The 24984-nt window shown below is 46.9% G+C and overlaps 2 protein-coding genes across 2 annotated transcripts in view; both read right to left on the bottom strand.

The window, feature by feature from the left end:
* The window catches only part of LOC115166386 (cadherin EGF LAG seven-pass G-type receptor 3-like), a 68923-nt gene that overhangs the window by 16461 nt on the left and 27478 nt on the right, over nucleotides 1-24984 (bottom strand). Inside the window, 12 exon segments of the mRNA XM_029720292.1 lie at nucleotides 1720-2351; nucleotides 2531-2647; nucleotides 2901-2978; nucleotides 3126-5799; nucleotides 14250-14383; nucleotides 16085-16180; nucleotides 19102-20059; nucleotides 22009-22206; nucleotides 22447-22620; nucleotides 23347-23438; nucleotides 24171-24268; nucleotides 24835-24954. Coding sequence (XP_029576152.1) covers nucleotides 1720-2351; nucleotides 2531-2647; nucleotides 2901-2978; nucleotides 3126-5799; nucleotides 14250-14383; nucleotides 16085-16180; nucleotides 19102-20059; nucleotides 22009-22206; nucleotides 22447-22620; nucleotides 23347-23438; nucleotides 24171-24268; nucleotides 24835-24954 — 5371 coding nt within the window.
* wdr6 (WD repeat domain 6) lies at nucleotides 1584-14987 on the bottom strand. The gene is made up of 6 exons (XM_029720062.1): nucleotides 14849-14987; nucleotides 14250-14383; nucleotides 3126-5799; nucleotides 2901-2978; nucleotides 2531-2647; nucleotides 1584-2351 (listed from the first exon to the last, which is right to left on the bottom strand). Coding segments are annotated over exons 1-6 (3687 nt in total). The 5' UTR covers nucleotides 14851-14987; the 3' UTR covers nucleotides 1584-1669.

The following is a 24984-nucleotide window of genomic DNA, read 5'->3' on the forward strand; positions in this document are numbered from 1 at the left end:
TTCGTTAGTAGGCAAACGGAAGATGGTCCTCCCCTCCTCGATAGCCTCCTTAAGACGAAGAGGCACAAGTGCATCCTACCGGATTACTTCACGGAAGAGTTTTGAAACCTGCCACACGCCTTTTGAATCAGCTATTGTTTTCTCGGAGGAGAAAAGCATGCAAACATAAAACATGTATATATGCTACTTTCCCTTCATCTATAAAATGTCTCGCACAACTAGCAAAATTAGTTTTCATCACTTTCTACATTTATTTTGGGATTCCACCCTGTAAACGCCATTTGCCTGATGACACGCGATTGGAGGAGTCCAATTTCATACGAGCGCATTTTAGTCCACTTTCCCTCTCCTTGCCGCCTTTCCTCGATTACCTTTGACATTTTTCAAAAAGGAGGCCAGAGAGGACGCAGAAGTTGAGCCAATCTAATTGGGAAAAGGCCTTATTGAAATTATAGTTAGTTCACTGTACCTGCTGGCTTACTTCCAGAGCCAATCATAGGCAACCGATCCTGTGACATCACAGATACTGCGGCCTGTGATGACAGAGCAGAGAGATCAGTTTATAGCCATGATAAAAACACAACAACTTGGTCAACAGTGTCACCAGTTTGTAGTACTGTACCTCTCTGGTGGGTGTGGAAGGCTCCTCAATTTGGGGGTCTTTTCTCCTCCCTCGGGGGCTTCGCTGGCTCACCTCAGCCCCGTTTTCACGGGCCCGGCTACTCCAAGGCATCCCTCACACCACTGCACACCCACTCTTCCTTTCTCTCTTTGATCTTTCGTCAGACAACGCCTTCTGTTCAACTGAGCTCACAGCGAAGTTACTTCCTCCTTCAGCACCGACTCCCTCCACGCATCACTAGATCCCTTCCATGAGTCCTCTCTCTCTCTCTCACGCTTCACATTTATCTTTCTCCAGGTGATCTCAGCATACTACAGTTGAATTACAGGTCTTTTCTGAAACAACCCCAATCCAGCTATTTTGCAGAGAATTTACATATACATTTGTTTGTATACGTCATCGGTCAGAAGGTGGCATCACCACCCTGCCCCGTCTAGCTCTTCAAATACTCTCTCCCCCCCCCCCCTCTCTCTCTCCCCCCCCCCTCTCTCTCTCTTTCTCCCCCCCCCCCTCTCTCTCTCTCCCCCCCTCTCCCCCCCTCTCTCTCTCTCTCTCCCCCACCCTCTCTCTCTCTCTCTCCCCCCCTCTCTCTCTCTCTCTCTCTCTCTCCCCCCCTCTCTCTCTCTCCCCCCCCCCCTCTCTCTCTCTCTCTCCCCCCCTCTCTCTCATCAGTGAAGTTGGCACACTGACGGATGCTGGATGAATGGCAATCGGAGACGTGACTAAAATATTCATGTTCATCTACTGCAGTCCTGCCCCACTGTAAACCTGTGTACTGACCCCCATCCAGACCTCCATTTCACATTACAGCGGTGGAGTACATTACCCCCCCCCCCCCCCCCCCCCCCCCCACACACACACTCAGTCAGTTGAACCCATAGTATTACTCCCACTTCACTTGCCCTGGCTGCCACAGAAGACCACAAGCAGCCATACATCTATAAATCATTTGAGATATATATCTTGATTTAAATTACGTTTATTTCAAAATCCAAATGAACATTATTATTATTATTAATCTAGTTCACGGGTCCAGTTCACAACAGGTCATGTTGTCTTGTCTTCCAGACAACGCTGGTGTAAAGACACTTTCACACAGCTCTTTCCTCCAGTTTTATCCTCCCTGTTCCCTCCATCCTCCACGTCGGTCACCTTCAGCAGCTGTAACCCCTGTCCACAGACAACCACCCAGCCCCTGTCCCCACATCCAGACCCAACCCCAGCCTCAATCCACACCTCCAGCCCTGCTGCGTCTGCCACATGGGAGACGAGCGCTCCCTGTTGGCTGAGTCCGGTAGTGGCCAGCCTCCACAGACACACCCTCTGGTCAGGGGATGTGGACACTAACAGGCCTGGGCTCAGCATCCTCAGGGCGGTCAGAGGGGCGGCGTGGGCTAAAGCCACTGACCACTGAGACTGGAGCTGTAGACACACTCTGCTGCCCCCTACCGCCTCCCCCTGGTACTGCACCCCGATGAGCGCCACTGACAGCTGTCCGTCATCTCCTCCGCTGGCCAATGTTATCCGGGCTTCGTCTGTATGTCCCGCCCCCAGGCCCTCCTCCCATACGGCCAGGGTGTTGACTCCACTCTGGTGGGCGGGGACTGTTAGACAGGGGCTGGTTGGGGCTAGGGCCGCAGTAGGGGGCTTGTCTTCTGAGTTGGCCACGGTGCTCATATCCCACACTGCTATCCTTCCATCTGTGGCTGCGCTGAAGAGGAACACACGTCTGAGGGAGACAGAGAGGTGAGAGAACGTTAGGCTGATGTTATTAAGAGGAGGTCAAAATGATGATGAGGGAAAATGTGGGTTATCCAGAACATGAATTGCATCTTGTGTTGTGTTGCCTTTGCAACCTGTCATGGAGCCGTCAGCCCCCCCCCCCCCCCCCCCCCCCCAGTGCCTCACCGATTGCCCTGTCCATCCTCCAGGCTGTAGGTGGCGATGCTGAGTACACATCGCTCGTGGTGGAAACTCTCCCACAGGAGCTCAAACCTCCCCCTCAACTCACTGACTGAGAAGAGCCTGAGAGAGAGAGAGAGAGCGAGCGAGAGCGAGCGAGAGCGACAGAGAGAGAGCGAGCGAGAGAGAGCGAGAGACAGAGAGGAACGAGAAAGAGAGGACCGAGAAAGAGAGAGAGGAACGAGAAAGAAAGAGAGAGAGAGGGAAAGACAGACATTATTTTAGGAAAGGGGTCAAATAAAAACACTAGGTCATAATCTTTTGTGCACCTCATGACTTTGACTGGTAGAACAATGATAGTGTATTACACGCTTACCTCACAGCTCCATCACTGCAGGCCAACGCCAGGAGGACCGACTCTGTCCCATCATCCACCACGGCAATGGACATGTACCTGAAAACACAAACAGCAGAGTAAAACATCAGATTGTGCTTGTATCTGTGTGTTGGTGTGTTCTGGTAGAAAGTAAAGGGATATCTTTGTATGATCGAATTGAATGAAAGCGAGCATTTGTATAAAGTACAAAGTTCAAACACTCACCTGGTTTCTGCGTCCATTTTCACAGTCTTGTGTCGGTTCCGCATTCTCTCCCACTGATCGTCCAATCGGTGGCTGGCCACTTGTATCACCTGACAAGAGGGCAAGCCTAACTGTCCATTTCCTCCAATCAGCAGCCGGTAGCACTGCATCTGTGCCCGCCCACCTGCAGATACCAGCAGTACAGAGAGGGACTGTGCTGCTGTCTGTTTATCTGTCCCTCTGTCAGTCTTTCCATCCAAACGTTTGACTGCTGTCAGAGTCCGAACATTCGAGATGTGGTCGGTGATGACCGACAGCACTCTGACCTCGCCCGTCTGCGGTCGGACCGCCAGGACGGTCAAGCTGGTGTCCTCTCCTCCGGTCACCAGCACCTCCCAGCGGCCCTCTCCAGCCTCCCCCACTACTCCCAAGCGACACACACAGCCCACGCCCCTACCATGCAGTCCCTGTCTCAGGTCCAGGCTCCCTGCCCGGCTGGGTGCTTCCCCAGAGGGTTCAGAGGCCAGGACCACCCCCTGCTTGATGAACACCAGGGCCCCCTGGCCCATAGAGAGGCCGTCCTGGTGGGGGCAGTAGCTCCAGGAACGATGGCCTCCTCCACAGGGCACTGACAGCAGCCTCTCCTGCCTCACGGGGTCCCACACCACAAAGTGGACCGAGTGGAAGCCCACGATCACAAAGCGGGCCTCTTTCCCACTCCCTTCTGGTTCCTGGACCCTCTGCTCCTCTTCTGAGTCCTGGGATTCCAGAAGCAGAACTCTCTCCAGCCACTCCATCCCCCTGCAGGCCCGCTGGACCCTCAGAACCTCCAGTCCCTCTGGCCCAACCCGGAGGACCCTCACACAGCCATCTCTCCCCGCACTGTACAGCAGCCCCCGGTGCTCCGACACCCACGTCACCCCCTGCTTTCCGTGCACCCCGAACAGAGAGCTCACAGGCTGGAGGGTCAGCCCTGTCTTGCTGGCCTCTCTCTCCTCATCCTCCTCTCCGACTACCACGTCCCCCTTTTCATCATGGCTTTCAACCAGCCCATTATGTGCCTCTCTTCCCATCTCTTCATCCTCATGCTCTTCTCCATCTCCCCTCTTCTTCTCTTGATGGTGTTCACTCTCTTCAAACAGCAGCAGTGATCCTCTCCTGTCTCCACATACCCACAGTGCCCCCTGTGGGCGGTTGAGGTAAACTACAGCAGTGAGCCAGCGTTTGGCACAGGGAGGCAGAAGGAGAGGACAGAGTGGTTCCACCCTGAGAGCCAGTCCAGTGTCTCTCATCTCTACCTCCACCTGCCAACGATGGACCAGGCCCTCTGCTCCGGACGCCAGCAGGTACCCCCCTCGCCCCTGCCCCTCTGCCTGGCCCTTCACCCACAGCACACTGTGGACTTTCCCTGGCCCTGCCCTCAGCAACACCCCCGCGCCAGGCTGAGACAGAGGGAAGATCTGCACCCCTCCACTGAGGCTGCCTAAAGCACACAGCCCCTCCCTGGATGCAGCAGCCCCCCAACCCCTCACCCTTAGCACCTCCATCACACAGTAGGACTGGAACTCAGGACCCCCCTCCCATAGGAGACCCCACCGCCCCCCCTCATAGAGGTAGACGTCCCCATGGTCTGTGTTCACTACCACCCTGCCCTGGATCCAGTGCCCGTCCCCCACCACACCCACCACCTTGGGGACACCTCGGCCCTGGAAGCCCAAGTCCACCAGGCTCTCCGCCTCCCCCTGCCCTCCCTCGCCACCCCCCTTCTCCTCCTCACCCCCCACCCGCCACAGGCGGATCCCTCCATCTGCCCCTCCGGTGGCCACCCACCTCCCCTGGCCGTCCCCTCCCTCACTGACCGCCAGCGCCCTCACCCCCCCGGACCGGTGGCCTTTCAGTGTCCGAGCCACCCTCCCCCCACCCCCCCAGTCCCACAGCAGACAGGCGCCGTCCTCCCCAGCGCTGTACACCCGTCCAGGGGACAGCTTGACGGAAAACACCCTGGCTTGGTGTCCATACAACACCCGCAGACACGTCGGGCTGGGGTCTCCACACCCCCCTCCAGTACCCCCCAGGTCCCCCACCCCCCAGACCCTCACACTGCGGTCGTCCGAGGCGGAGGCCAGCCAGCCAGTCTCCCGGCGGTAACAGAGGCTAAAGATGACGCCACTGTGACCTGGCAGACGCCTCTCCACTGGGGCCTTCCCGTCCGGCTGTGCCCCCCCTGGCCTCCAGAGCACCAGCTGGTTGAACACGGTCCCCCCAACCAGGACAGAGTCCTCCCAGTTTCCACCCAGGAGCAGGGCGGAGTACAGCAAACACCCCTCCTGGCAAGAGCAGAGGGCCAGGACGAGGCCCTCAACAGGATCCAGCAACAGAGCAGCGTTGTGGGCCAGAGCCACGCCGAGGAGTGGACCTTTCTCTCCAGAGACCCAGCGGACGTCCAGGGCCCAGTCAGGCAGCTCCATGAGGGGGCCCAGCGGCTCTAGCCTCTGCCCTCCAGCACTCAGCCTCAGCAAGCGCACAGCCTTCCCTCCAAACACTACCACCTCATCGTCTGGGTCACTGGTCCGTCTGACTCCTGTCTGTGGTTTGGGACGAATCCCATGGATGCGGTAGTTGAGGAGCACGCTCAGTGAGGTGAAGGCTTTGGACTGAGATTGGAGGCGGTACACTGTCAGGATCGGACCCTCACCTGTATGGACGCATGCACACGTCAAATATCTAATCACACTTAATGACAGAGCATAGGAAGGGACAAAGGAAGAGAGGAAGGATGCAATTTATAAGTATTTGGAACATGGCCCAGATCAGATTGATCATGCAAGGGTTTTAATGTCACATGCCCAAATACAGTGAAATGCCTTTCTTGCAAACTCAAAACCCAACAATGCAATAATCAATAACAATGTAATACTAGAAAAAACATACGAGAAATAAGAATAAATATGAAGAACACAATAAATAAGTACCATACTATACACAGGGTCAGTTCAATACCATACTATATACAGGGTCAGTTCAATACCATACTATATACAGGATCAGTTCAATACCATACTATATACAGGGTCAGGTAATACCATACTATATACAGGGTCAGTTCAATACCATACTATATACAGGGTCAGTTAATACCATACTATATACAGGGTCAGTTAATACCATACCATATACAGGGTCAGTTCAATACCATACTATATACAGGGTCAGTTAATACCATACTATATACAGGGTCAGTTCAATACCATACTATATACAGGGTCAGTTCAATACCATACTATATACAGGGTCAGTTCAATACCATACTATATACAGGGTCAGTTCAATACCATACTATATACAGGGTCAGTTCAATACCATACTATATACAGGGTCAGTTAATACCATACTATATACAGGGTCAGTTCAATACCATAATATATACAGGGTCAGTTCAATACCATACTATATACAGGGTCAGTTAATACCATACTATATACAGGGTCAGTTAATACCATACTATATACAGGGTCAGTTCAATGCCATACTATATACAGGGTCAGTTCAATACCATACTATATACAGGGTCAGTTCAATACCATACTATATACAGGGTCAGTTAATACCATACTATATACAGGGTCAGTTCAATACCATACTATATACAGGGTCAGTTCAATACCATACTATATACAGGGTCAGTTCAATACCATACTATATACAGGGTCAGTTCAATACCATACTATATACAGGGTCAGTTCAATACCATACTATATACAGGGTCAGTTAATACCATACTATATACAGGATCAGTTAATACCATACTATATACAGGGTCAGTTCAATACCATACTATATACAGGGTCAGTTCAGTACCATACTATATACAGGGTCAGTTCAATACCATACTATATACAGGGTCAGTTCAATACCATACTATATACAGGGTCAGTTCAATACCATACTATATACAGGGTCAGTTCAATACCATACTATATACAGGGTCAGTTAATACCATACTATATACAGGGTCAGTTAATACCATACTATATACAGGGTCAGTTCAATACCATACTATATACAGGGTCAGTTCAATACTATACTATATACAGGATCAGTTAATACCATACTATATACAGGGACAGTTAATACCATACTATATACAGGGTCAGTTAATACCATACTATATACAGGGTCAGTTAATACCATACTATATACAGGGTCAGTTCAATACCATACTATATACAGGGTCAGTTCAATACCATACTATATACAGGGTCAGTTAATACCATACTATATACAGGGTCAGTTCAATACCATACTATATACAGGGTCAGTTAATACCATACTATATACAGGGTCAGTTAATACCATACTATATACAGGGTCAGTTCAATACCATACTATATACAGGGTCAGTTCAATACCATACTATATACAGGGTCAGTTAATACCATACTATATACAGGGTCAGTTAATACCATACTATATACAGTTAATACCATACTATATACAGGGTCAGTTAATACCATACTATATACAGTTAATACCATACTATATACAGGGTCAGTTCAATACCATACTATATACAGGGTCAGTTCAATACCATACTATATACAGGGTCAGTTCAACACCATACTATATACAGGGTCAGTTCAATACCATACTATATACAGGGTCAGTTCAATACCATACTATATACAGGGTCAGTTCAATACCATACTATATACAGGGTCAGTTAATACCATACTATATACAGGGTCAGTTCAATACCATACTATATACAGGGTCAGTTCCAGTACCATACTATATACAGGGTCAGTTCAATACCATACTATATACAGGGTCAGTTCAATACCATACTATATACAGGGTCAGTTCAATACCATACTATATACAGGGTCAGTTCCAGTACCATACTATATACAGGGTCAGTTCAATACCATACTATATACAGGGTCAGTTCAATACCATACTATATACAGGGTCAGTTAATACCATACTATATACAGGGTCAGTTAATACCATACTATATACAGTTAATACCATACTATATACAGGATCAGTTAATACCATACTATATACAGGGTCAGTTCAATACCATACTATATACAGGGTCAGTTAATACCATACTATATACAGGGTCAGTTAATACCATACTATATACAGGGTCAGTTAATACCATATTATATACAGGGTCAGTTAATACCATACTATATACAGGGTCAGTTCAATACCATACTATATACAGGGTCAGTTAATACCATACTATATACAGGGTCAGTTAATACCATACTATATACAGGGTCAGTTACTACCATACTATATACAGGATCAGTTAATACCATACTATATACAGGGTCAGTTCCAGTACCATACTATATACAGGGTCAGTTCCAGTACCATACTATATACAGGGTCAGTTCCAGTACCATACTATATACAGGGTCAGTTCAATACCATACTATATACAGGGTCAGTTCAATACCATATTAAATACAGGGTCAATTCAATACCATATTATATACAGGGTCAATTCAATACCATACTATATACAGGGTCAGTTCCAGTACCATACTATATACAGGGTCAGTTCAGTACCATACTATATACAGGGTCAGTTAATACCATACTATATACAGGGTCAGTTAATACCATACTATATACAGGGTCAGTTAATACCATACTATATACAGGGTCAGTTCCAGTACCATACTATATACAGGGTCAGTTCAATACCATACTATATACAGGGTCAGTTAATACCATACTATATACAGGGTCAGTTCAATACCATACTATATACAGGGTCAGTTAATACCATACTATATACAGTTAATACCATACTATATACAGGGTCAGTTAATACCATACTATATACGGGGTCAGTTAATACCATACTATATACAGGGTCAGTTAATACCATACTATATACAGGGTCAGTTCAATACCATACTATATACAGGATCAGTTAATACCATACTATATACAGGATCAGTTAATACCATACTATATACAGGGTCAGTTCAATACCATACTATATACAGGGTCAGTTCAATACCATACTATATACAGGGTCAGTTCAATACCATACTATATACAGGGTCAGTTCAATACCATACTATATACAGGGTCAGTTCAATACCATACTATATACAGGGTCAGTTAATACCATACTATATACAGGGTCAGGTAATACCATACTATATACAGGGTCAGTTCAATACCATACTATATACAGGGTCAGTTAATACCATACTATATACAGGGTCAGTTAATACCATACTATATACAGGGTCAGTTCAATACCATACTATATACAGGGTCAGGTAATACCATACTATATACAGGGTCAGTTCAATACCATACTATATACAGGGTCAGTTCAATACTATATACAGGGTCAGTTCAATACCATACTATATACAGGGTCAGTTAATACCATACTATATACAGGGCCAGTTAATACCATACTATATACAGGGTCAGTTCAATACCATACTATATACAGGGTCAGATCAATACCATACTATATACAGGGTCAGTTCAATACCATACTATATACAGGGTCAGTTCAATACCATACTATATACAGGGTCAGTTAATACCATACTATATACAGGGTCAGGTAATACCATACTATATACAGGGTCAGTTAATACCATACTATATACAGGATCAGTTCAATACCATACTATATACAGGTAATACCATACTATATACAGGGTCAGTTAATACCATACTATATACAGGGTCAGTTCAATACCATACTATATACAGGTAATACCATACTATATACAGGGTCAGTTAATACCATACTATATACAGGATCAGTTAATACCATACTATATACAGGGTCAGTTAATACCATACTATATACAGGATCAGTTAATACCATACTATATACAGGGCCAGTTAATACCATACTATATACAGGGTCAGTTAATACCATACTATATACAGGGTCAGTTCAATACCATACTATATACAGGGTCAGTTAATACCATACTATATACAGGGTCAGTTCAATACCATACTATATACAGGGTCAGTTCAATACTATACTATATACAGGGTCAGTTCAATACCATACTATATACAGGGTCAGTTCAATACCATACTATATACAGTTAATACCATACTATATACAGGGTCAGTTCAATACCATATTATATACAGGGTCAGTTCAATACCATACTATATATAGGGTCAGTTCAATACCATACTATATACAGGGTCAGTTCAATACCATACTATATACAGGGTCAGTTCAATACCATACTATATACAGGGTCAGTTCAATACCATACTATATACAGGGTCAGTTCAATACCATACTATATACAGGGTCAGTTCAATACCATATTTACAATGTGCAGGGATACTGGAGTGATGGAGGTAGATATGTATAGGGGTAAGCATACTATATACAGGGTCAGATCAATACCATACTATATACAGGGTCAGTTCAATACCATACTATATACAGGGTCAGTTAATACCATACTATATACAGGGTCAGTTAATACCATACTATATACAGGATCAGTTAATACCATACTATATACAGGGTCAGTTAATACCATACTATATACAGGGTCAGTTAATACCATACTATATACAGGATCAGTTCAATACCATACTATATACAGGGTCAGTTCAATACCATACTATATACAGGGTCAGTTCAATACCATACTATATACAGGGTCAGTTCAATACCATATTATATACAGGGTCAGTTAATACCATACTATATACAGGGTCAGTTAATACCATACTATATACAGGGTCAGTTAATACCATACTATATACAGGGTCAGTTCAATACCATACTATATACAGGGTCAGTTAATACCATACTATATACAGGGTCAGTTAATACCATACTATATACAGGGTCAGTTAATACCATACTATATACAGGGTCAGTTCAATACCATACTATATACAGGGTCAGTTCCAATACCACATTTACAATGTGCAGGGTTACTGGAGTGATGGAGGTAGATATGTATAGGGGTAAGGGGACTAGGCAACAGGATAGAAGATAAACAGAGTAGCAGCAGCTTGTATGTGTGAGTGGGTGTGTGGGTGTGTAGAGTCAGTATAAATGTATGTGCATATTATGTGTGATTGAGCAGATGGAGTGTGTGTGTGTGAGTGAGTGTGCAGGGATGCAGATGACACCACTGTGAGTGTGCATAGAGACAGTACAAAAATATCAATAAAAGGTCAATACAGATGTAAGGCTAACTCATATAGTCTGTGTAGCTATTTTGTTAGATTTGGATCAGTTGTATTGCTTGTGGATAGAAGATGTTCAAGAGCCTGTTGGTGCCAGACTTGATGCACCGGTACGGCTTGCCGTGCGGAAGCAGAGAGAATAGTCCATGGCTTGGGTGGTTGGAGTCTATAACAATTTTACGGGCCTTTCTACCACACCGCCCGATATAAATGTCCTGGATGGTAGGGAGCTCGGTCCAAGTGATGTACTGGGCTGTCCACACCAACCTCTGTAGCGCCATGCGATCGAGGGGCGGTGCTATTGCCATACCAGGCAATGACGTAGCCAGTCAAGATGCTCTCAATGGTGCAGCTGTAGAACCTTTTGAGGAACTGAGGACCCATGCCAAATCTTTTCAGTCTCCTGAGGGGGAATAGGTTTTGTCGTGCTCTCTTCACGACTGTCTTGGTGTGCTTGGACCATTTTCTTTATTGATGATGTGGACACCAAGGAACTTGAAGCTCTCAACCTGCTCCACTGCAGCCCCGTTGATGAGAATGGGGGTGTGCTCGGTCCTCTTTTTCCTGTAGTTCACAATCATCTCCTTTGTCTTGATCACGTTGAGGGAGAGGTTGTTGTGCTGGCACCACACGGCCAGGTCTCTGACCTCCTCCCTACAGGCTGTCTCGTCGTTGTTGGTGATCAGGCCTACCACTGTTGTGTCGTCGGCAAACCTAATGATGGTGTTGGAGTCGTGCAGTCATGAGTGATCAGGGAGTACAGGAGGGACTGAGAACGTACCCGAGGGGCCCGTGTCAAGGATCCGCGTAGCGGATGTGTTGTTACCTACCCTTACCACCTGGGGGCGGCCGTCAGGAAGCCCAGGATCCAGTTGCAGAGGGAGGTGTTTAGTCCCAGGGTCCTTAGCTTATTGATGAGCTTTGAGAGCACTGTGGTGTTGAACGCTGAGCTGTAGTCAATGAATAGCATTCTCACATAGGTGCTCCTTTTGTCCAGGTGGGAAAGGGCAGTGTGGAGTGCAATTGAGATTGCATCATCTGTGGATCTGTTGGGGCGGTATGCAAATTGGAGTGGGTCTAGGGTTTCTGGGATAATGGTGTTGATGTGAGCCAAGATCAGCCTTTCAAAGCACTTCATGGCTACAGACGTGAGTGCTACGGGTCGGTAGTCATTTAGGCAGGTTACCTTAGTGTTCTTGGGCACATGCACTATGGTGGTCTGCTTAAAACATGTTGCTATTACAGACTCGGACAGGGAGAGGTTGAAAATGTCAGTGAAGACACTTGCTAGTTGGTCAGCGCATGCTCGCAGTACACGTCCTGGTAATTCGTCTGGCCCTGTGGCCATGTGAATGTTGACCTGACTAAAGGTCTTACTCACATCATCTGCGGACAGCGTGATCACACAGTCTTCAAGAACAGCTGGTGCTCTCATGCATGTTTCAGTGTTATTTGCCTCGAAGCAAGCATAGAAGTAGTTTAGCTCGTCTGGTAGTATCACTGGCCAGCTCTCGGCTGTGCTTCCCTTTGTAGTCTGTAATGGTTTGCAAGCCCTGCCACATCCGACGAGCGTCAGAGCCGGTGCAGTATGATTCAATCTTAGTCCTGAATTGATGCTTTTCCTGTTTGATGGTTCGTCGGAGGGCATAGCAGGATTTCTTATAAGCTTCCGGGTTAGAGTCACGCTCCTTGAAAGCGGTAGCTCTAGCCTTTAGCTCAGTGCGGATGTTGCCTGTAATCCATGGCTTCTGGTTGGAGTATGTACGTACGGTCACTGTGGGGACGACGTCATCGATGCAGTTATTGATGATGCCAGTGACTGTTGATGCCCTCTCCGACTCCTCAATGCCATTGGAGGAATCCCAGAACATATTCCAGTCTGTGCTAGCAAAACAGTTCTGTAGCTTAGCATCTGCTTTATCTGACCAGATAACGGGGATCTAGACCTGTTCCAGAGAAAGCAGTATATCGTTCGCGTCGGGCTCGTCAGACTCATTAAAGGAAAAAAAGGTGAGTAATCGCAGTCCTGAAGTCCAGAAGTTATTTTCTGTCATAAGAGACGGTAGCGGCAACAGGTATTCCTCTTATCTAGGTGGGTGAAGGCACTGTGGAGAGCAATTGAGATAGCATCATCTATGGTATGCAAATTGGAGTGGGTCTAGGGTGTCTGGGATGTTGGAGTTAATGTGTGCCATAACCAGCCTCTCAAAGCACTTCATGATTACAGATGTGAGTTCTACAGGGTGGTAGTCATTGTGGCATGAAGCCTTAGAGTTCTTGGTGGTGGTCATCTTAAAACATTTGGGGATTACAGACTGGGACAAGGAGAGGTTGAAAATTACTGTGAATATGCCTTCCAGCTTTGACAAGGCAGTAAGGACGGTCTTGTATTGTCTAGCCAGGGATTGGCTAATAAATCACTGGCTAGTTCAACCATTGCTAGCTGTTCCAGCTAGGAGAAAGCCATTGATAAGTAGCTAGCATAAAGCAGGGATCATCAACTACATTCAGCCACAAGCCAATTTTTTTCTTGAGTGCATGGTCAGGGTGACGGAACATAATTACAAATCATTTGTAGACTGCAAATTGACCACATGAAGCCCAAACAGATATAATATTTGACCAAAAAATTATCATTTCAAACCTTGCTTACATATGTATATGATCAGATAAATCTCTTTATTATGTGTGGAAATACTTTGGAACAGATTGCAAAATTAAAATCACTTGGAGATGATTTGTTGGACACGGACATTTATAAGATGTACTTTTCTTCTAAATCGAGAATAAAGAAAGTATCACCTTGAACAGGTTAGTTGAAAAATGAGTGCAGGCGCTTTCCATTAGCCAAGCTGTAACGCTGTATGAGCCATGGCATATCAGTTATAATTACGTAACTAGCCAGGGATCCCCTACCTGTCAGCAGGTACTCCTCCCTTAGGAACTCCAGAGCGGTGACAGGGACTACCAGGGCTGCCGTCTCAATTGCCATCATCACTGACATTGACACACTCCCTGCTGAAAGCCTCTCATCAACAGCACCCGATGACCTGGCACACATACAGAAACATTAACTTTAGCTAGTAATCTTCTCATCCAAAAAAAAAAACATTTTGCATAGTGAGAGGACGTCAACCTGTCAGCTAGCTATGTGTGTGCGCTTGATAATTTGTGGCTTTAGCTGGTATTCATTCTCTTATTATTTCAATGTTTCTCTTATGAATGAAAATCGGGGAAAAGGGAGGTCGCCATTGCCAATCAGTGCAGCACAGTGATATTCACAATTTATAGCTATCTAATTTACAGTAACTTCTGATTTCTTGTCAACACCAAGGGAGGAAAATACGAAAAAGCTGACAACATGCTAATAACTTTTTATTCCACTAGGTAGCCACGCAGATGAAAGGGGGTTAGCTAGCTAGCTAACATTAGCTAGTTATAACAATATTTGACTTTGGTAATTAGCTAGTCATGTCAGGGCTACTGTCTTGGAAATAACATGGCTAGTTACTTACATATCTATCTAGATGCCAGGAAACTATTTTCATTTCTTGACAAAAACAAGTATTCATTGTCCTTTGAAACACATTTCGTGAATTTGTTATGTTCTCTCTGAAGAACTAGCTCGCCACCCATGCGTTTCTTCCGCACGCATCCAATCAAATGTGGCTACACTGACATAATGCATCGCACTTTGCAATAAAGCGGACAGCCATTGGTTAAAAAAAGAGTCGAAAGTGCCATTGGCGTAAAATACTTAGGTTTTTTGTTTAAATTTCGTATCCGGCCGCCAAACATGAGAGGGTGATGGTGGCAGGACAACAAAGTGTTTGTCCACGATAATTCGCCGCTCTTATTGGCTGTCTGGTTGCAGGTGACTAATAATAACAACAACTCATATGTTTATTTGTTTTAATTTACAAATAAAATGTACATCCAAATAAGCGCATGTATATGGGGAAGTCTAGGTGTATTAGCTTGGCTAGCATTATTACTGTCATTTTGCTAACCTGCTAGGTAGCAAGCAAGGCATTCGATATAAAGGCTGTGCAATTCCGTCCCGAAACGCTATGGTTGTTTGTTCCTGGTAGTTAGTTTCACTCACCTGATGTCCCAGGTCTGAATTAGTCCCTTTTATTAAAAGGAGAGGATGAACATTCGGTATCTCTTGGGAATGATGGCACACGTTCTTAAAAATATCAACCTTGCTGTAAAGTGTTCATATCAATCTGAATGTCATTCTGATGTTTTCTTCTATCCCGACCCAGAGATTAAGAATCATTACAGATTGGACCACAGCTCCGTAAAACACGGTTCATTGTGTAATTTGACTTGACAGTGGACACCCACGTTTTGCCTGTGCTAAACTCTGCATAACATCTCTGTGTGATCTAGTGGCATGTACTGGAGTGACCAGGACGATGCTGATAACAGTCCCAATGAGGTAACGTGTCACAGCTAGAGCACAACTCCATAGACAATCCTCTAGTGTATGATGATATTTACATATGAACATGTCAATACAGTTCAGTAGCAACTGAAAGAGCTTCTATTATAAAAGGATGCAGTGCAGTTGAAATCTAACCCAGTCCGTCTTCCCCTTCTCCACCAGCCAGCCCAACGCCTCCACTCTCACCCAGAGTGAAACCTCCTGGTCTGGGACGTCCCCGTCCTTCCTCCCTCCGCCCGTCCCATCTGCCTCATCCTCCAGCCTGCTCACCTCTTGCCCCGTGAACTTTGACCTGCCCTACATCCCCCGGGCCGCCCCGCAACCCCTCACCTCTCTGGCAGCAGGGCGGGGGTCTGAGGACCCACGGTATGGGCCGCGCATGCTGGAACTGTCGGAGCTGGAACATGAGCAGAGAATGAGAGTCCTACAGATGGAACAGAAGGTTTTAGAAGACACGAGGAAGGCGTTGAGGCAGAAAGAGAAACTACCAGGCTAAGCTGAAGAAGATGGGGGAAGAGATGCTACTCGAGCACGGTCGTGAGGACACTGAGGGCGATGATCACGATCATTTGACGCTTATTTTGTTGTTGCTGTTATGTTTTTCATGAAGCTGATTTTTTTTTTTTTGACAGTTTCAGGTATTTGTTAAAACCTTTAATAAAATCTTTGTTTTGCTATTCCTTTTCATTGCTGGTCTAGATCTGTAGGAGTTTGTTTTAATTGTCTGGTAGAGATCTCTGAATGTGAAGAGACCTGAAAGAGAGGAGACCCTCTGGAAACAAACTGTCAAAACTAGTCTGCTAAAACTGTTGTTTTCACCAGGGAATGTCACTCACAGAAAATAGGACTCAAACAACATCTTGTTAGGAATATTTCTTATTTTTATGTTGGTAACTGAGGAGCAGCTGTTTGAAATTCCCCCCATGCCGACGGGATAGCACATACCCCAGAATAAGCACACAAACTGACAGTCCCCCGTTCCTCTCGCCTTCCCTCCATCATTACACTTCAATGACTTCCCTTTTCTCTCACACATTTCCTTTTCTCTCAATGCATTTTGTCACAGTGGGAGAGTCAGCTCGTACGAAACATTACATGTAAAAAAACCATTTGAACAAATACCGCTTGCATACTCTCACACAATGACAAGGTAATAAATAATATAAATCTCATGTCTGTACAAGGTACTGCAATAATAAATATAAAAAAAGAACTGACCAGTGGCAAAATAACTAGAGCAGTTAAACAGATGGAACAAAGCTAAGGATGGATATCTGGGACCCTGGGGAGATTTTTGGCAATAATACTGTCACATTTATATTACCACAACCCAAAGACAAAAAGATTAAAGCGGGTCGTTGAAGAGATTTGCAGACCGTCGGTGTAAGAGACAAGTCGTTTTCTTTCTACAATCTGTCTTTTCGTCCTTCCTCTGAGTAACACTTCCTCGATTCCTTCTGTCTTTCTCTCTCATTTTTCTTTTTGACCCACTTTTTTTCCCTGTTCCACGCGTCTGTTTAGCGTCGTGTTATTACATGTGCACCGTGTTCTCCCGTTATGGTGCACAGGTGACTCCTCTTCCTCTGATCTGCCTTTTCATCTCAGAGCCAATATGGAACACCACTTTAGGGCTTTTAGTGCTAACCTAAACGTGCTCTCTCTCTCTACCTCTCGTACCCCTATAACCCCAGAGTTATACGTGGCCATTTTCCCAACAGAGGGTTTTGTACACTAAAACGGACCAAATATCAGGCAGAGAAACTATTAGATATGTAATGATGCTGTTTAAGTTTTTCACTGGTGTGTTTTGTTTCTGATATATAGTAGCACAGAAAGAGAGATGATGCTGCGGAATAGACGACTGACGTTCAAATGCAGTGGGTCTTTTCTTGGATTAACAGAGCACTTCCATCTAAACAGTATCCCGACCAACTGAAGAATGACATAATCAAGCCTCTCAAATGTCAAAGTATGTTCGCCTTCTTTCTTGTTCACAATCATTTGTTCTGTCAGATCCCTCTTTCATAGAATTCATTCCTGTTTCCCATCACCCGCCCCCGACACCTTCCTCGTCCTATCGCGTTCTCAGGTCTCACAATCTCATCCAATCAACACTAACCGACCCGTCCCTATTTTTATACATATAGCTGACGGGTTTGAGGAAACGTTTCTGGATAACGGTATTTTGATTCAAGGGCTATTGCCCCTAGCGACAGATCCCATTCACACCTCGTTCACAACCGCACATGGACGCAATCTTCAAAAACGTCCATGTTTTTTTTCTTCGTCTCTGATGAAAAAGATACAAAATGTATAAAAATGTTATGTACAGGTTCATCTTTTTCTTAGCGGTTCAATTCCGATCCTTGTGTTCATGACTAAATCTGAGGATCGAAGTTCATGAAACATTAATAGCCATCTATTGTATAGCCCTCCTCCCCATATTTGGTGCTGGTTGTAACAGAAAATAGTCAACAGAACGAACCAAGCACCTCCAAACTCCATCTCACTGTCTGCCTTTCTTCAACACTTAGATCCTCCAGTATCCCAGGGTGCTTCAGCAGTCCAGGGTGCTCCTTGACCTCTCCCCGGCCCCCCCCCCCCACACACAGTCATTGGTATCCCCAATACAAACATAATGCATTGTGGGATATGGAGGGTGTCATCAAGACTGTCCTTCACTTCTGTTGACTCTGTGAAGAGAAAAGAGAGCCCACAATCAGGGGCAAGCCAAAATAACATAGCTGAGGAATGCTACATGCACTGAGTGTACAAAACATTAAGAACACTTTCCTAATATTGAATTGCACCCCACCCCAGCCTCAATTCGTCGAGGCATTCTACAGGGGTAGAATGTTAACTCCAATGCTTCCTACCGTTGTATCAAGTTGGTTGGATGTCCTTTGGGTGGTGGACCTACTACCATACCCTGTTCAAAGGCACTTAAATATTTTGTCTTGCCCATTCACCCTCTGAATGGCACACATACACAATCCATGTCTTAAACCTATCTTCTCCCCTTTTTCTACAATGATTGAAGTGGATTTAACAAGTGGCATCAATAAGGGATGCAATCTGCAATCAGATTGCAATCACCTGGTCAGTTTATGTCATTGAAAGAGCAGGCGTTCATTATGTTTTGTACACTCGGTGTGCATCTCCTGACATGCAGGCTATGACACGTTTGTAATCCAAATCATCACATCTTTGATAGGAACCAAAAAGATGGATGTGTGAGGATAGAGAAAGAGAGCAGAGCAGGAGTGTGAAGAGGAGAGGAAGCAGGTAGATGAAGCTGAGTGAGAGTACAGGACTTACTCAGAGTCTGGGGAGACCTCAGAGATGCTGTGGGAGGTGGCGGAGTGGGGCGGGGAGGGGGAGGGTCCTTGTGCAGAGGAGGGGGCTGGGGGGGTGAGCACGGAGGAGCTGAAGGAGGCCAAGATGGAGGACAGGATGTCTAGGTGCTCGCTGGACGGGTGGCGGCTGGGAGGGACGCCGGGGGCAGGGAGGGGGTACCTACACAGGGGGGCAGAGTCCAGCCGGCCGCGGCGAGGTAGGGGGGTCTCCTGGGGTTCCTCGCTGATGGGGGCCGGAGGGGAGGAGGGCGGGGGCTGGTCAGGGTGTGAGTGCTGGCGGGGGGGCAGGGTGCGAAGCCACTCCCTGCAGGGCTGGGACTGGGTCACCCCGCCGCTCCCGTTGGCCTCCAGCTGTTCACGGGAGCGGCTGCTCATCAGCACTCCTCCTAGGTGTTCACGGGAGGAGGGCTGGCGCCGCGTCAGGGTGTTGAGCTGGGAGCGCGACCCTCCCAGACCGGGCTCCACACCCCCATTCCCACTCAAGTCCTCCCGGGAGGCGTGGGCGCTGTGCTGGTGGACATCCAACCTGTCTCTGGAGCTGCTCAGGTTCTCCCTGGAAGCTCTGTCTAGGCCCGGCTCACGCCGGCGGGGCAGCAGGTCCAGGTTGTCCCGGGGGCCCTGGCGGTCCAGACGGTTCTGGGATCCTCCTCCAGCCTGGCGGCCGAGGGGGTCTCTGGAAAGCTGGCGGCGGGCCAGAGAGTCCAGATGCTCCCTGGAGGAGTAGCGGGAGGCAGGCTGGGACAAGGAGCCCGTACCAGACAGGGAGCCTGTCCCAGAGTACATGCGGCCGTAGGAGGCTGCCGGGACACCCCTGTGGCCCAGGGTGGAGGTGCGGTACCAGGAGAGTTCGCTGGGGACCTGGCCCATGGCGGAGAGACCCTGCAGGGCCGGGGGACAGTCAATGCGGTTCTTCAAGATGCCTGAGTCAGCAGGGAGAGATTAGAAAAAGGAAGGGTCAATATGTATTTTGGTGTTTGAGTTTACATGAATCTGTATGGTAATAATAAATCTAATCAAATTGTATTAGTCACATGCTCAGAATACAACAGGTGTAGACCTTACAGTGAAATACTTACTTACGAGCCCCTAACCAACAATGCAGTTTAAAAAAAATACATAAGAATAAGAGATAAAAGTAACAAGTAATTAAAGGGCAGCAGTGAAATAACAACAGCGGGACTATATACAGGGGGATACCAGTACAGAGTCAATGTGTGGGGGCACTGGTTATTTGAGGTGGTATGTACACATAGGTAGAGTTATTAAAGTGACTATGCATAGATGACAACAGACAGTAGCAGTGGTGTAAAGGGGGGGAGAGGGAGGGGGTGGCCTTCCTCTGACACCGCCTGGTATAGAGGTCCTGGATGGCAGGAAGCTTGGCCCCAGTGATGTACTGGGCCGAACACACTACCCTCTGTAGTGCCTTGCGGTCGGAGGCCGGAGCAGTTGCCATACCAGGAAGTGACCATCAAACAGGCAAAGCGCCGATACAGGGCTAAGATTGAATCGTCCTACACCGGCTCCGACGCTCGTCTTATGTGGCAGGGCTTGCAAACTATTACAGACTACAAAGGGAAGCACAGCTGCGAGCTGCCCAGTGACACGAGCCTACCAGACGAGCTAAATCACTTCTATGCTCGCTTCGAGGCAAGCAACACTGAGGCATGCATGAGAGCATCAGCTGTTCCGGACGACTGTATGATCACGCTCTCCGTAGCTGAAGTGAGTAAGACCTTTAAACAGGTCAACATTCACAGGCCGCTGGGCCAGATGGATTACCAGGACGTGTGCTCCGGGCATGTGCTGACCAACTGGCAGGTGTCTTCACTGACATTTTCAACATGTCCCTGATTGAGTCTGTAATACCAACATGTTTCAAGCAGACCACCATAGTCCCTGTGCCCAAGAACACTAAGGCAACCTGCCTAAATGACTACCGACCCGTAGCACTAAATTACTACAGACCCGTAGCACTGTCGGAGGCAGAGCAGTTGCCATACCAGGCAGTGATGCAACCAGTCAGGATGCTCTCGATTGTGCAGCTGTAGAACCTTTTGAGGATCTGAGGACCCATGCCAAATCTTTTCAGGCTCGTGAGGGGGAATAGGTTTTGTCGTGCCCTCTTCACGACTGTCTTGGTGTGCTTGGACCATGTTCTTTATTGATGATGTGGACACCAAGGAACTTGAAGCTCTCAACCTGCTCCACTGCAGCACTGTTGATGAGAATGGGGGCGTGCTTGGTCCTCTTTTTCCTGTAGTCCACAATCATCTCCTTTGTCTTGATCACGTTGAGGGAGAGGTTGTTGTCCTGGCACCACACGGCCAGGTCTCTGACCTCCTCCCTACAGGCTGTCTCATCATTGTCGGTGATCAGGCCTACCACTGTGTCATCGGCAAATTTAATGAGGGTGTTGGAGTCGTGCCTGGCCGTGCAGTCATGAGTGAACAGGGAGTACAGGAGGGGACTGAGCACGCATCCCTGAGGGGATCGAGTGTTGAAGATCAGCGTGGCGAATGTGTTGTTACCTACCCTCACCACCTGGGGAACGGCCCGTCAGGAAGTCCAGGAGGTCATTAACAGAATAGAAAGGTTACTGGGGCAAGGTTACTGAGTTTGTGACCCTTTCTGTGGTAGTCGGGCTGTGTGTGTGTGTGTGTGTGTGTGTGTGTGTGTGTGTGTGGTGTGTGTGTGTGTGTGTGTGTGTGTGTGTGTGCGCGTGTGTGTGCGTGTGTGTGTGTGTGTGCGTGTGTGTGTCTGTGTGTATGTATGTGTGTGCGTGTGTATGTATGTATGTGTGTGTGCATGTATGTGTGTGCATGTATGTGCGTGCGTGTGTGTGTATGTGCGTGCGTGTGTGTCGCACCCTTGCGGTGGCGGCTGGACTGTCCTGTCAGGCCGTTCTCGTCCCCGCTGGTCAGCGCCGCCTCAGGCTGGTTGTTGTTTGTGGCGTCCTTGCTGTAGTCAGCCCCTAGGCGGCGCTCTGAGCCCCACTTCTGCAGGGAGTGGACCTCACTCTCCTCCAGCGCTGGCCAATAGGAGAGCAGATCATTGCCATCCAGGTCTAACACACAAAGATGGACAATTGCCATTGGCCAACAATTCCAAATACAGAGGGTTTTTGTAGAAGTCATACTTCTAACTGCATAATGATTTTTTATTGGTTTATGGATCTCTGTCTGACATTTTCATAGTGTGTTTGCATATTGGTATGGCATTTATTGGTATCACATACTTATATACATACATAACATAAAAATTGGTTTGATTTGTGAATCTATTTCCATTGTGTGTGTCTGTGTACCTTTGGTCCCGTTGTGGGCGGGCTCTGTGAGAAGCCGCTCACTGTGATTGGTGCGTTTGAAGCGTCGCTGGATATGTCCACGGAGACGAACGTTGTCCTCACTCTCGGAGGACGGGATGGAGAGACTATGTTCCTCTTCTAAAGAGAGATCCGAGTCTGAGTCCGAGTCCTCACCTGAGAAGAGACAGACAGAGAGCAACAGACAGAGAGAGAGAAAGAGACGGACAGAGAGAGAGAGAACGGTTAGAGAACCAGCTATAGTGTCAGTTATTATTAAAAGCAAAAAGAGGTGATGCACATTTGTTATCCTTTTACTTGTATTGTATACAGTATTATAACCCTAGATTGTTTATGGATGTGTTTATTTGTATTACAATGCCACACTCCTAGAGTCCTGTGCACGTGCGTGTGTGTGTGTATTAGGGCTGCACAATTAATCAAATTCGCATCAAAATCGCAATATTGACATGTGCAATATCCATATCGCAAGAGATCCATATCGCATGAGATATTTTAAAAGGGCCCCTCAGCCCCGTGTTTTTATAGTTTGCTCCGTTTGTCGTCTCTTTCCCTCTCTCCTCTTGCGGCTGTGACGTCACACACCAAGCCGCGCCCCCTGCCACTCAAGCAGCACAGTTCCTCCTCCATGCTGTTAGATCCACTATACGTTGTTCTGTTAAGTCAGACGAAGTCAACAGATTGTTCCAAACAAGAACCATGCTGCTTTCCACTTTGCTTCTTAATATGAATCGTTGCATTTTTAGGATTCCAACAGTTTTATTTGGTAAAAAATATTTTGGGAATTGCAATCAGCTTAACATAATTTGTGTGTGTGTGTGTGTGTGTGTGTGTGTGTGTGTGTGTGTGTGTGTGTATGTGTGTGTGTGTGTGTGTGTGTACCTCCATCTCTATGGAACATAGCCACGTCCAGGTCTGTAGCTCCAGTATGTCCCAGATTGTGTTCCAAGGTCTGGCGGGCCAGCAGGTTCTCTCTGTGGGGGGAACGGAGGTGTTAACCAAAGTATTTACACATTCCATCACACACACTGAGACTACCGACCACTACATTAGGCAGGCTCCATCAGCCTCATCTACATTACTAGTCTATACCTTTATCAACGTTCAGATACAAGTCAATATATAGTGTATTCGGAAAGTATTCAGACCCCTTGACTTTTTACACATTTTGTTACATTACACCTTATTCTAAAATTGATTAAATAGTTTTTTCCCCCTCATCAATCTACACACAGTACCCCATAATGACAAAGCAAACAGGTTTTTAGAATTTTTTGCAAATTGATAAAAAATTCACAAAAAAAAATATCACATTTCCATAAGTATTCAGACCCTTTACTCAGTACTTTGTTGAAGCACCTTTGGCAGCGATTACAGCCTCAAGACTTCTTAGGTATGATTCTACAAGCTTGGCACACCTGTATTTGGGGAGTTTCTCCATTCTTCTCAATGGGTCTGAATACTTTCCGAATGCAACGTAGGTCTACACATTATACACAGTACACACACCATGGAAGTCTGCAGTACATGCACACATTGGGCCAGTTGCCCAGACACCGATTGACCTTACTACGGGACTTAAAATGCATGCTCAATCGAGAATCTCGACAGAAAGGGCTTTTATGTCCAGGACTAAGCTTCATCCGTATCCCGGGAAACCACACCTACATGTTTCAGACCCTGTGTATCTCAGACGGCCTACTGACCGAGCACTGCTGACGGAGGAGATAGTAGAGGCTCCCAGGGTGATGCGGTGCAGTCCGCTCTGCTCCAGCAACGACGCATTGTTATAGGGGTTCTGACCCTGGGTACACAGACACACACACGCACACATAAAAACACACGTGTTCTAAAATACATTCAGGAGCACACGTCGACATTCTATGTCAAACCGTGCTAGTCGAGTCCGAATGAATGACAGAGAACACAGCCACAATCATTCCCCAGATGAGTCAGTGGTACAAATCTTAAGAAGGTAGGCTAAGCACAGTGCATTGTGGAATCTGGGTCAAGTGAACAGCCCAGAGGGGGTAATGTTAAGGGAAGGCCAGGGTGTGCTGATGTGGATTGTGGGGTGATGTGTGTGGTTGAATGGAGCCAGATGATGTACAGTGTAGGATGGGTAGCAAGATGGGTTCCTTCCTGGTGCTGTGGGCTGTCTTTTGGCAGATGTTCTTATCCAGAGTGACTTACAGGAGCAATTAGGGTTAAGTGCCTTGCTCAAGGGTACATCGACAGATGTATCACCTAGTCGGCTTGGGGATTCGAACCATTGAACTTTCGGTTACTGGCCCAACGCTCTAAACCGCTAGGCTACCTGTCGTGTGTGTGTGGGTGTGTGTGCTGTGGAGGGGAGGGGGCCATGCTCACAGGGATTTGTGGGGCTCTGGGCGCGTCCTCATTAGGGCTCTTCCTGCCCAGACACGACAACTTCCAGACCTCCTGCACCTCGGCGTTCAGCACCGTGAACACCAGGAACACAGCAAGACCCTGGGCAGAGGGAACGAGGGGAACACACGC

Source organism: Salmo trutta, chromosome 28, assembly GCF_901001165.1.
Source record: "Salmo trutta chromosome 28, fSalTru1.1, whole genome shotgun sequence".
NCBI classification, from domain to species: domain Eukaryota; kingdom Metazoa; phylum Chordata; class Actinopteri; order Salmoniformes; family Salmonidae; genus Salmo; species Salmo trutta.

Bases quoted from the DNA above. Each gene is read 5' to 3' on its own strand.
- wdr6 (XM_029720062.1), bottom strand. The intron at 5,800-14,249 runs GTAGGGGATCCC...GCGTCCATACAG, and splicing joins GGAGGAGTACCTGCTGACAG to GTGAGGGTCCGATCCTGACA. The intron at 2,648-2,900 runs GTAAGCGTGTAA...TCTCTCTCTCAG, and splicing joins TGCAGTGATGGAGCTGTGAG to GCTCTTCTCAGTCAGTGAGT.